This window comes from Aplosporella prunicola (genome assembly GCF_010093885.1).
Source record: "Aplosporella prunicola CBS 121167 unplaced genomic scaffold K452scaffold_24, whole genome shotgun sequence".
NCBI lineage: Eukaryota > Fungi > Ascomycota > Dothideomycetes > Botryosphaeriales > Aplosporellaceae > Aplosporella > Aplosporella prunicola.
In genome coordinates this window covers 616,198-628,014 of record NW_022983552.1, presented here as the reverse complement: position 1 = coordinate 628,014, position 11,817 = coordinate 616,198, and the positions used below count along the sequence as shown (strand labels likewise).

At 47.1% G+C, this 11,817-nt stretch overlaps 3 protein-coding genes across 3 annotated transcripts; 2 read left to right on the top strand and 1 right to left on the bottom strand.

Annotated features, from left to right (window-relative positions):
• Positions 1-4,943: 4,943 nt before the first annotated feature.
• Positions 4,944-6,338, top strand: K452DRAFT_209065 (uncharacterized protein; the record flags this gene model as incomplete). Its single annotated transcript, XM_033536143.1, has 1 exon — positions 4,944-6,338. A coding segment is annotated over one exon (1,395 nt), but the record flags the coding sequence as incomplete, so codon positions are not given.
• A 334-nt stretch (positions 6,339-6,672) lies between these two features.
• On the bottom strand, positions 6,673-8,688 carry K452DRAFT_93176 (uncharacterized protein). Its single transcript, XM_033547328.1, has 3 exons — positions 8,127-8,688; positions 7,703-7,983; positions 6,673-7,639 (listed from the first exon to the last, which is right to left on the bottom strand). Exons 1-3 carry the CDS (start codon positions 8,494-8,496, stop codon positions 6,803-6,805), a joined length of 1,488 nt encoding a protein of 495 aa, XP_033394118.1. The 5' UTR covers positions 8,497-8,688; the 3' UTR covers positions 6,673-6,802.
• Positions 8,689-9,482: 794 nt separating this feature from the next.
• K452DRAFT_256661 (uncharacterized protein) lies at positions 9,483-10,873 on the top strand. Its single transcript, XM_033538410.1, has 2 exons — positions 9,483-9,590; positions 9,644-10,873. Exons 1-2 carry the CDS (start codon positions 9,504-9,506, stop codon positions 10,802-10,804), a joined length of 1,248 nt encoding a protein of 415 aa, XP_033394117.1. The 5' UTR covers positions 9,483-9,503; the 3' UTR covers positions 10,805-10,873.
• The last annotated feature ends 944 nt before the right edge of the window (positions 10,874-11,817 follow it).

Genomic DNA, 11,817 nt, shown 5'->3' with positions numbered 1-11,817 from the left:
CTGGCTCGAACTGCTCTGTCGCCGCCTGTTACCGGCTCCAAACTCGCTGTCCTCACCGCTGCTGCTACTGTCGGTCTCCCTTTGCGACTGCTGCTGCTGCCTGCCTGAACTACGCTACTCGCGCCTGTTACCGGCTCGAACGATACTAGCCTGGCTATTACTGCTGTCGCTGTCGCTGTCGCTATCGCTGTCGCTGCTGCTAACTGCCTGTAACCCGAATTCTTCGACGGTCTGTTGCACTACTATAAACCGGGTAATCTTGATTATAGCGGATAAAATCGGCGGATACGTGTCCGGCCCTTTCTACCCGCCCTCCTTAACACCTAAAACTACTAACGCGTAAACCAACGGCGACTCGTACTCCCGCTACACGATCTAGTAATCTAATAACTCGATGTAAAACGCTAAACACGCCCGCTGTACTACGGATAATTTGGCCTTGTCACCTTCGTCGCTACTGCTACTAGTGTCGTCGTCGCTGCTGGATGCGGAATCCTAGCTGCTTTCCTCCTCTTCCTCTTCCTCGCTCTCTTCCCCGCTCTCTCCTTCGGCCTCCTTCCTCGCCTCGACTACTAACACCCTCTATACCCTCTTCTGCTCTCTGGTGAACCGGTATTTCGGACTGGCCTAATCGTGTAACCGTTACGTCCTAGCGAAAAACATTAATACTCGCTGCTATACACGAACGTACTTCTAGAACGTCTTATCGTCTATATATAGCTGCAACGGCTGATATCTCGTCTAGTGCTTCTCTATCCGGATGGCTTCCAATCGAATAAAAATACCCACCCTCGATCGTACGGTCTCTTGGCAAAACTAGGCTAATTCTCGCATGGTTTTCTAAATAACCGCTTCCACCGGCTCCTCCTCGACGTCGGGACCCTCTACGCTGGTAATTAAATCCGGCCTCTCTAAACCGACTAAATAATTATGCTATCCTGTCCTGTCGAGCCACGGGCTGATTTCTAACCGATCGACCTCCTCGATGTGTCGTTGGATTTCTTCCTCTTCTTTGGTATAGTCCTCGTTTGCTTTCCTCTATAACCGACCGAATGCCACCTCCTCGATATCTATTCTCCCCTCCTCTTGATGTGGCTCTTCGCTGGGGTCTTGCGCTACCTCGAAAAATTTTGACCCCGGGCCCTGCGTGAAAAATCGCTAGTAACTAACCCGCTTGACCGCCGTCTCGAACTGGGTTTCTCTTGCCTATGTCTTCGCTCTCTTCGACCCGCCTCGGCCGTCGTAAACCTTCCACCTATATACGTTTTTCTAATGACTTCTTATCTATTTCTCGGACTGGTAAATATATCCGTATTCTCCGCCGTCTAACTGGTACTTTAATCCGTCCCTGTGTAATAGTAAATAGGGTATCGGCTGGCTGGCCTAGGTCGGTATTTGTAATTCGCTCGCGAATGGAATTAATCCTGGCCGCGCCTTGACTTCTTCGGCTGCTACGACTGCATCCGCTCTCGTAAACTTATAATGTTTCTCTTGTAAATGCCCTCGGACGTGATCGGGCTAAACTGCGTGACGGTACTACTTGTAAATAACCAACCCGAATTCGTCGGAAAACTCGAATAACTGTGCTGCGGTGATTACACTCGATATTTTATCGCGGGTTTATAATTTGGTGGATTACTTCGTAACTTTCTTTATCCCCGCGGGTTATTATTCTGGTCTTGTTACGGCCCTCTCGTTTTCTTTATTTACTTTACCTCGGTAACCCGGCGCAATCGGCCGTAACCCGCGCTGTACGGGCCTGCCTTATTAACCCTAACTACCTAACTTCCACTACCATATTAAGCTACATCCACGGGTATTAATATGGTCTAATTGAAGTATATTACTTGGTGCGCCGTGCGCTATAATATATATAAATTTGATGAAAATCGAACTAAATCCTACTATAGTAGTCTGCCCCTCGACCTACTATGGTAGTCTGGGGGCAGACTGAAATTTTCGAAGGCCGTTCTAAGATTTACTGAGGGCCGCCATGGTAGTCTGCCCTAACTACTATGGGGTTTCTAGGTTAGTTAACCAGCTTAGAGAGCTAGTTAACTCTCTTACTAAGACGGGTACTGGTAGGGAGCGAAGCCTTAATAAGAAGATCTAGGTTACTAGCGGTAGGAATATTAACGATAACTATAGGGAGATATCTCTTAGGTAGATTATTAAGCGGGTTACTAGGTAGATAGATCTACCTAACGCTACTAACCCTCCTCAGTTCGCTACTAGGGCTAACTACATTTAAGTTACTAAGGGCTAGAAGAAATAGCGTTATAATAGGCCCGATTTAGCAAGATGAGAGATAGAGAGGAGGGGAAAGAGAGGAAACAATAACCTAGGCAGTAGGCGCTACTAGGCAAGAGGAATATTATTAACTTCCTTAACTTTTAATTCAATATACAAGCAGCTCTTATTGCTAGCTACTTATTAGGCAACCTTAAAATAACGAAAAATTAAAGTGAATATAGAGAATTATATATAAAGAAATATAGCGGAATAAATAATTCGGCTTTATTTCGTCCTTATAGCTAATTACGGGTAATACGACGGACGGCTTTCGCAATAGACGGCTTTCGCGACGATTTAACTACCGGCTACCCTTCTCTCTACTAGGGGGCTACCCGTATCAATCGCGCGACCGGCGACTTACTACAACTTACTACGCGCCCTCGGCAACGTCGCTTACTAACCCTACCTTTATACTCGGGCCTCTCCTATCAAATATCGCGACCGTTAACCTAACCTATTAATATCTCTATAACTACTATAGGTTTTCGGGTACCTGAAATTGGAATTAGGGTCTCCTCAACCTGGCTTAAAATTCTATCGGGTTGCATCCCGGATTTTCGCCTAGGAACCCCAAATAATTATACCCCCTCTACCAAACAACTATACCCCTATCGTTCGGGAAACCTTAAATCGGTTTTAGTAGCCTACTAAACAACTATACCCATAGTTATTTAGCGCATATAGGTTAGGAAACCTAATAGAAGATACTCTAAAATAGTAGATTAGAAAAAAATAGCCTATCAGCCTTACTCGGCGGAAAGCCACTAAGTAATACCGCAGCTACCTAGAGTAAAGATAATAATTAGAGAATAACAGCATCACAGCTTCAGGCTATACTTAACTTTATACAAGACTTACAATAGTTTAAGAATAGAGATAATCCTACAGCATAGAACCTCTATACTACTAACCCCTCCTACCCTACTATCTACTCCCTTTACCTTTCTTTTTCCTCCCAGATTAACAAATTACATGTAAACTAGTAGTAAAACTCTTAAATAGTCGTAGCCTACATATCGCTCAGGGCGATGGGTTAGGGTAAATGAATACAACTCAACTCAACTCAACTCAACTCAATCAACCCGATCCTTCACGTGACTTGCCCCTTAACTTCCTACACTTCTTGTCCTTTAAGATAAACCCTTCGAACCTATGCACCTGTAACGAGGCCTCTTCAGCCTAGGCGTTGGAATTGCCTAGCGGGTGAGTTGGTTCGAAGGGTTTACCTTGAAGGACAAGAAGTGTAGGAAGTTGAGAGACAAGTCACGTGAAGGATCGGGTGTAGGCGTGTTACCATCAACCTTATGGTAGAGATTGATACTTTGAGTTGACCACGAAGGTCCTATCTACTGCTAGAGAGCGTGGTCTAAATATATGTAGGAAATGTCAACAATCTGGATCCTTTCTTAGGATCATGGTATTGGATCAGGCAGATGGATCAGTCCTGATCCATTGGTCCATGCGCAGGATCGTCCTTAGTCATGTGATCCTTGTGCCACTTTTCTGACGGCTGACTTCCTGCAACCTAACAACCTTTCTTCATATCGCAGAGCGGACGCGATACCCTCCTTGTCCTTGATCGCTCTGTAGGTTGGTTTGTCGGCTTGCTGCCTTCTACCCTTGTGGGCATTAATCCCCTGTGGGCTTTCTGGGTCTGTGGTCTTGGTTTCCCTACGGCCTTGCCTAGTACGTGTCTGCTGGCACCTTGTGGGACGCGGCTCCTTGTGGTTACTAAGCCCTTGTGGTCTCCAGGCCCGTGTGGGCCTTCTTCCCATAAGGTCCTTCCGACCCTGCGGGTTGATTTCCCTTGCGGTCCATAACAGCACCCGCTAGGCAATTCCAACGCCTAGGCTGAAGAGGCCTCGTTACAATAGCAGACAGCAGCTGAGCATGTGAAACTGGTGTATGTAAGCAGTGGCGGGATAAGCGGGAACGCCATGTGCCGCACGATTGATTGACTCAGTTCAACCTGACACCACCCCGCTCTTACGAAGCTAGGTAATGCGATGATGAGCTCAATGGAAGAGTGACTGCAAGCTCTATGGAATGAAAGTACTACGCATGTACTGCGCGGAAAAGATCCCCGCCTTCTCTATCCCATCGTCAGCCATGAAGGCTCTAGGGTCCATGTTCCTTCCGAGCAATCTCACTCCATCCAAGCGAAAATTGGGCGCCTTACCACAGTCGCATCGGATGCCAACAATCACTTCCCTCTCATTGACGAAGAGATCTCAAAAATGATTGCGCTTAGCTTTCAGCTTTCAAACCAGGGCGTTCGAGGGACAAGCACCCATGCCCACCATGTCGGTCAAGCTTTGTCATTACTCCAGCGGCTTCCTTCTCTTCCGCCTAGAATAGACCTGTCCTACGGTGTGTGGAATGGACCTGGATTGGCGAATCTGCAGCGTTACTTTAAACCTGCGACACAAAGCCTTGCTTCTTCTGACGAGCGCCGAACAAGGTCGCCTTGGGAGGAACTCCAGGTCGTCTCATGTTACGGCACAATCACGTTGAAAACGGCTTTAATTGTTACGTCTGGTATAGCCAATTTCCAAATTGGCAAAAGCCTCTACACTCTTCTAAACAGCATTTCTGGGCTGGTATACGAACCTTCAAAAATGGGTACTACTGGCCAACTCGAGCGAAACATAATTACGGCTTACCTATGGTCTACATGGACGCGATGCTTGCAGCCATTCCTTTGGTTTGTTCTCCGACTACACCTCAGCCAAGGGCACCAAGAACAGTGGAATCAATTACTCGCTTTGAGAGGAATGAGCCTTCTCAACCATCCATCTATCCGAGAAACACTATACACTTGGAACAATCCAAAGGTTGCTTACATGTGTTCGTGGGCTTTCGAGGTGCTCAAGTCTGATCGCTGTTCTCTGGGACTTGATTTCCGTCATTTTCATCAGAGGTATGCGGTGCTGCATGGAACGAAGGAAGCCCGATGCTTATGGAAATCTAAAGACTCCTGTGATGGTGGCCACCCACTTGGATGCGGAAGGTTCCAAGACGAGCGGCTTGTCTCAGATGAACAATCCATACACGATTGTCATGCGAAAAATTGCTCAAGATTGACATGGAATAGAGATTTTTACATTTCAATCTCTGGACCGGTGGCCGTTTCCCTTGAAACATCGAAAAAACAGGTCAAATACAATCAAGCGACAGAGTTGACAATGGCAATTTCTCATGTGTGGAGCCACGGACATGGAGGACGGCCTGACACTGGGATAAATAAATGTCTCCATGCGCGATTTTCAGAAATCGCAAAACAGCATGGCTGCGATCCATACTGGATCAATACTCTCTGCATTCCGGCCGAACGTGAATTGAGAAAGGAAGCCATCGGGTTTATTAACCGAATCTTTGCTCAAAGCAAAGTGGTGCTTGTACTGGATAGAGATTTGATGGACATTGACACTTCAGATCTAACCATTGAGTTAGTGGAGTCTCTACTGGCCACCTTCTTAGTGTGCGACTGGAATGTCCGTGGCTGGACGATGCTTGAAGCAATGAAAGGCTGCCATAATCTTTACATTTTGTGTAAGGATAATCGGGCCGTCTCACTCCGGGACTGTCTAATTAGAGTGCATCAAACGGGAAGGGTTGATCTTGCAGTTCTGTTCCTATCAACACAACATCTCCTTCCTTCATCAACAGATCCATTTCGCAGATCATCTTCAAGGAAGGGACTTGAGGGAGCCATGAGCCTCCTAAGCCATTGGCACGCCACTAGAGAAGGGGACGACATTGTGATCTGGTCATTGATCAGTGGTATTGAAGTGTTCTTCAACGCAGAAAGCCTCTGGAGAAGTCGAATTGACTGCACGGTTAAAACGGCTTTCTTGATGTCTTCTTCGCCGCGGCTGGAAAACGTTAAGGGGTTCTCATGGGCTCCAAAAACCCCGTATGTTCGGCGATTATCGCAAGGTTCAGCTGTGGACCTGCTTGGTCCGTACTTGGCATACGATGGAGAAGAAAGCCGAGAAGCGAAAATAACCAATCGAGGCCTTGCTGGACATTGGCTCGTTTACCATGTCGTTTCTGAAGATGCCATACGGTATCAGGATTCTCCGACTACTGTTGTTTCTTTTACGCCGGGGGGACAAAGAAAAGAGCATTTATTAGGGAGTAACAGGACCATGAATCGATGTTGGCAAACAGCTATCGCATACCTCGACAAATACCGCTCAGTTGTTCTTATACAGCCCCTACAGCTCGGCAATGACCAGACCTAACACGGCAAAAGCAATAGGGGAGAGTCGCATGGCAGTGTCTATGCGATCTGTGCCTCTGACAACATGGTGGAGTGGCTTTGGAAAGAGATAGGAGCATGGCCGAATTCTGTACCTGCTCCGGTCATGAAAGTTGAGAATCTACTGATTGTTTGAAAGAAACCTAGAAGCCTGTTTTGTGTCAGTCCTTTGTTGCGTTCAGTTGAAAGTAGTTGTTTTATACAAATTACTTACATATGCCACTGCTTTTACAAAGGGGTATCCTACAAACCAAACGCTTCTGTAATACGACCGATGGCTCCTTGGCTCTCAATCAACCTCGACTGCTCTCGGTAAAAGTCTTCGGTGCCGGGAAAGTCTTTGATCAATTTTAAATACGGGTCATTGTCGTTTCGGAGCTCAGCGATCTGGTTTTCAAACCAACCAATCATATCGGAGCAGTTTCTGTATCTCGAGGCCAGGAACAACCCTACTGAGAGCACCCAGAAGAGTGTTTGTAGGGATGCGGATTGGCTCCATGTCTCTCGAAGATCCTTGACATTTAGGCGGTCTCGTAGTTCAACGGTGAACTCACGTTTCATTGTCATCTCGGCCTTCACATCGCTTACAACCCCCCAAACGTACATCTGAGCCACGTGCGCAACCGTTGAGTAGATCCAATCTGTAAATCCCCTCTGCTCGCGCTCGTTCTTCAAGCGAACAAGCTCTCGAAGCAAACAGTACTCGGTTTCGTCGATAGTGTCACTGACGGCTGCCCTATCAACGACAACATCCCATGGTGGACTTATAGCAACGCTCAATAGGTGTAGCTGTCGAAAAATGATGCCGAGTTCGCTTCCCACAAGTCCAGGAAAATGGGTCAAGGTTTGTTGATGCAGGTAATCGACACGCTCTTCAAGGTTGGGTGGAAATAGAACAGATGTTGAGGCAATAGGGCGGAGTGCAGGCATGGATACTAGCGCCGCGCGTATGTTAAATTCGCACCATAAGATGGTTCTTTGGGCGAATCGTCCGAAAGTTCTAAGCCCTCCTCGAGTAGCAACGAGGGTAAGCATGCCGAGTAGATGGGATTTTGATGCATTATAGTCTCCATATGCGGCCTACAACCCCACGTAAGATTTTGTTAGCGACTTCGAACACCGTGTCCTTGGATTTGCTCTTACAGTGGCGCAAGTCAACCCTGCGACAACCACTACAAAGCTATCCGTTATCGAGCTAGCATCTGTTATATCTGGCAATTTCGTTCGAACAGCCTGCATAGTCCGGTGTATGTATGAGTAGCATTGTCGGCTCATTCCTTCCCCTTCGATTGTGTCTCGGACCAAGGTCGTCCCGAAAAGAAAGACGACAAATGATAACTGATCATGGCGTAGCAGATTCCACATTGTGTTGTCCCAATTCAGGTTTTTTCGAGCGATTTGGCTTCCACTTATCGCCAGACTATCTGCATCTCATATTAGTTTTGTTCGTGGCTCTGGGCGACAACTTATATACCGTCAGAGAGTGGGGTTGCCCCAGGATAATGACCGAAAACTGTTGCGATCAGCCGAATGAGCAACATAGAAAAAGATGAAAGGCGTGACAAACAGTATTTGATGATTTCCCGAAGAGCAGGAGACCCCTCCGCGGGCAAGCAGTCAAATGGATCAGCCTGGTCCCAGCTTACTCCCCGGATCGGAGCATAACTAGGTACAACCGACCCATCTTTGGTAACAGCGTTTGACTCTTTTTGTTGACGGCGTCGCCTCTTCTCCTGTGTGACCAGCTGGACGTGACTCCGAATCTCCTTCGAATTTGGTTTATGTCGAGTTCTCTCGCCTTGAAGGTTCACGAAGACGAAAGAAGTTTCTGGCGTAAGCGATTTGTGTGGACGTCGAGATGATGTAGATGCTTTGCGGGGAGGCGGTCGTTTATCATCGTGTTCTTTAGCTGTTGAAATGGGCAAGCTAAAGGCCATATTGTCGAGTTTGTTGTTGTTGCTGCTGGGGTTTCGAATGTTGGAGAGGTTAGGAGGTTGTTTTAGAAAAGAGTAAAAGTGGGGTAGCGGGAGACGGGCCGCATTTAGCACGTTACGTGCGCATGTGCATACGTGCGCATATGGAAATTCAAATTGGAAAGCCTGTTCGGCTCAACTTCCCAAACAAGCTCTGTGCAGGGTTTCATCTTGGCGACAGGCTTACCGATCTCGATATATAGATTGAAGCCACTCTGCCACTAAGAGGATACTTCGACTTTGGGCAGCGATGCAGTTCTTGACTTCGCAATATTATTTGCTGAGCTGAGCTCGAACAGTCAAACCCCATGGCGGGCTGTCTTACGTAGCGACTGTTATCACACAACCTCGTTCAGCCGCACATAAATTTGCCAAACATATCCAATGAGGTTACGTTTTGAGGCGAATCAATCATGCTGCGCCTTTGTGATCGGCTAGCGTTATGCGTGATGTGCCCGCTTTTTGCACACCGCCTATTCCCTGCAGGCCTTATTATGTACGGAGTACCTACGCATCTACGCAACCTTTTTAACGCCCCGCTGCGAGCGGGTAACAGCAGTTGCATTATGTGTTGCCTTGGCTGAGGACGATCAAGCCGATCGAAGATAGAACAAGCGACCAGCATTGCCAATAGGGCTACAACACAGCTTATTCATCCACTTCTTTCAAGTACTGTGGCGCATGTAGTTACGTATAGACTAGCATATACTCTTTATACTTCCAAGGGTATCTTTCGTATCCCACCAGAGTAAGCATTTGCAATTCACTCGATCAGCCAGGGGTTTCCAACTTGCCCGTGCGTTACCCTCGGGCCTCGGCAAGACCCACCTGCCATATGGCGTCAATTGACTGGTGCAAATTTAGCTCTACAAGAGATTCTCCTTAATTTATAGGCGGAAGGTTGCTAGATCTTCTTCCCTGATACTTCTTTGTACGCAAGTCCTAAACACCTTGGCACGCTTACTATCACCATGGTATCCGACAATATGGTTCATACTTCTGTGATCATCGTTGGCGCTGGCGCCACGGGTCTGCTGATCGCACAGGGCTTCAAGAAAGTAAGCACTAAGCGCAAAATCCATGGCGAACTTTCACTAATATACAAATCCAGATTGGTGTCGACTGTATTGTCTTGGAGAAAAAGGAATCACTTCTTCCACCCGGTCATCGTGATTGGAATATGGGAGCCCATTGGGGGTTCCAACTTCTTGAGCAGCTCATCAGCGAAGAAGCTCGCAAGAAGCTTCCACAGGTCGAAGTGGACCCCCACGTTCCCATCAAGGCAGAGGATGTGTGCAAATTTCACAATGCCGCCACCGGAGAACTTATAGCTACTGTTCCTGTCTATTCTATGCATCGCCTGCAACGCCAAAAGCTGAGAAACCTTTTAGCGGATGGTATTGATATCCGATTTAACAAAAGTTTTGTCAATATGGAAATGATCGACGTTCCCGGCATGGGAAGCAACAGAAGCGTGGCAGCAAGATTCGAAGATGGAACTACAATTGTTGGAAAAATTATAATCGGCGCAGATGGAACACGTTCGAGTGTCCGCCGAAGTCTCCTTGGGGAGAAACAAAGCGCCGTGCGCCCTCTGCCGTGGGTAGCAACCTGGGCCCAGGCGAAGTATACAGTGGAGCAAGCTGTGTACTTGCGCAAGTGGCATAACCTGTATTCTTGCTCCGTACATCCACAAGGATTTTTCTCTACCCTCGGTCTTCAAGACATTCCCGATCCTCAACGCCCCGAGGACTGGGTTTTCTGGTTTTACATTACTTGGCCACTGGAGAGCGCAAAGGATGCTGCTAGTTGGGACAACGCAGCTCGATTACGACACTTCAAGGAGATTGCGAAAGACTGGGCCGACCCAATGAAAAGTGCGGTAGGATGGCTCTCGGACGACCATTATGTATGGCACGCACAATTTGCCGAATGGGATCCCGAGGAAAAAGGACATCGCTGGAACAATTTTGATGGCCGCGTAACTCTGGCTGGAGATGCCGCGCATACTATGACGTGGTCCCGTGGCCAAGGACTTAACAATGGGTTCGAAGATGCTGCCAACCTTGTCAAGGCAATAGGTGCTTTCCTTGGTAGGGACGGCAATGAGGGAAAACAGAAAGAGTCTATTGATACTTACGAAGCCGAAATGATCCCAAGAGGTGGCAGGGAGACTCGAGTTTCCTCCATAACCACCACATCGGTAAACAACTGGGAAACGTTTATGGAGAGTCCAGTTGTTAAAATGGGGCTGAAGAAAACACCAGTCTGACATAGTACAGACTATATATAAAATCAGCATCTACGTCAAAGTGCACTTTTAGCTATACTTAATTGACCGGTTTCGTCTTAGTTTCGTTTTACTTTCATGGTGCGGATAATGTAATGCTGCTAAGAAGTAAAGTGCCGGGCGCTTATCTTGACTTAGGGGCTAATCGTAGATGCTCAAGCTTTGATTAGAGCATTACCTGTTATATTTTTCGATCGGCAACCGCGCTTTTCTCGGCTAAAGGCGGGGTGGCTTAGTTATAAGCATATTCTAGCAAAGCATTTGCTTGTTTCGGGCAATGCTTTGCTTACTCTGATTAAATAGAACATTTCTTCCTTTCTGGTAAAATAAGCACTACCTATGTTAAGGCATAGCAAGGGGAAGTTTCTCAATTCGCTGATGTCATTTCTTAGTAGAAATCTCTAGGTTGCTGTCCTTTTTGTCCCATGGGACCATTTTTTTGACTCGACAGTTGTTCCAATGGTTATTCGGCTGATATTGTCGGACCAAGGTGAAAAGAATGGTCTATCCTACGGTGATTATCATGGTCATAGGTATAAATATCTAGTATTTCTTGTCATTCAGAGGCATCACATTTCAGAATCAAACAGCATTTTATCGTACCCAAAGGATAACAACACAATGAAGACTTTCGGTTCTATTTTCACCGTCGCCCTCTGCCTTGTCCTTGCCCAGTTTACTGGAGCTTCTCCCTCGGAACAAATCGGCCAATGCAACACAGTGGCTGACTGTGGGCGTTGCCCCGGCGGAGTAGGTTTTCAACACTTCTCCAAATTACAAGAACAGATACTAATTGATACTTTCTCGTAGGGCACGCCGGCGTGCATTGACGCCCACTGCGTGTGCCAGTAAATGGAGTCATTCAAAGAGTTAGCCGTCTTGCATGTCGACATGAATTTGCGGTGGAGGTTTACACTCATTTGAATACGGAACAGAGCTAGGCGGATATACTTAAGAAAGCGCTTTAGATATTCGTTTCTATACGCTTCTTCCAA

Coding starts and splice junctions, on each gene's coding strand:
- K452DRAFT_93176 (XM_033547328.1), bottom strand. CDS start 8,496: ATGGCCTTTAGCTTGCCCATTTCAACAGCTAAAGAACACGATGATAAA. Junction 7,984..8,126: donor TCGGGAAATCATCAAATACT/GTTTGTCACGCC, acceptor TATGAGATGCAG/ATAGTCTGGCGATAAGTGGA. Junction 7,640..7,702: donor CAGGGTTGACTTGCGCCACT/GTAAGAGCAAAT, acceptor GTGGGGTTGTAG/GCCGCATATGGAGACTATAA.
- K452DRAFT_256661 (XM_033538410.1), top strand. CDS start 9,504: ATGGTATCCGACAATATGGTTCATACTTCTGTGATCATCGTTGGCGCT. Junction 9,591..9,643: donor TCGCACAGGGCTTCAAGAAA/GTAAGCACTAAG, acceptor ATACAAATCCAG/ATTGGTGTCGACTGTATTGT.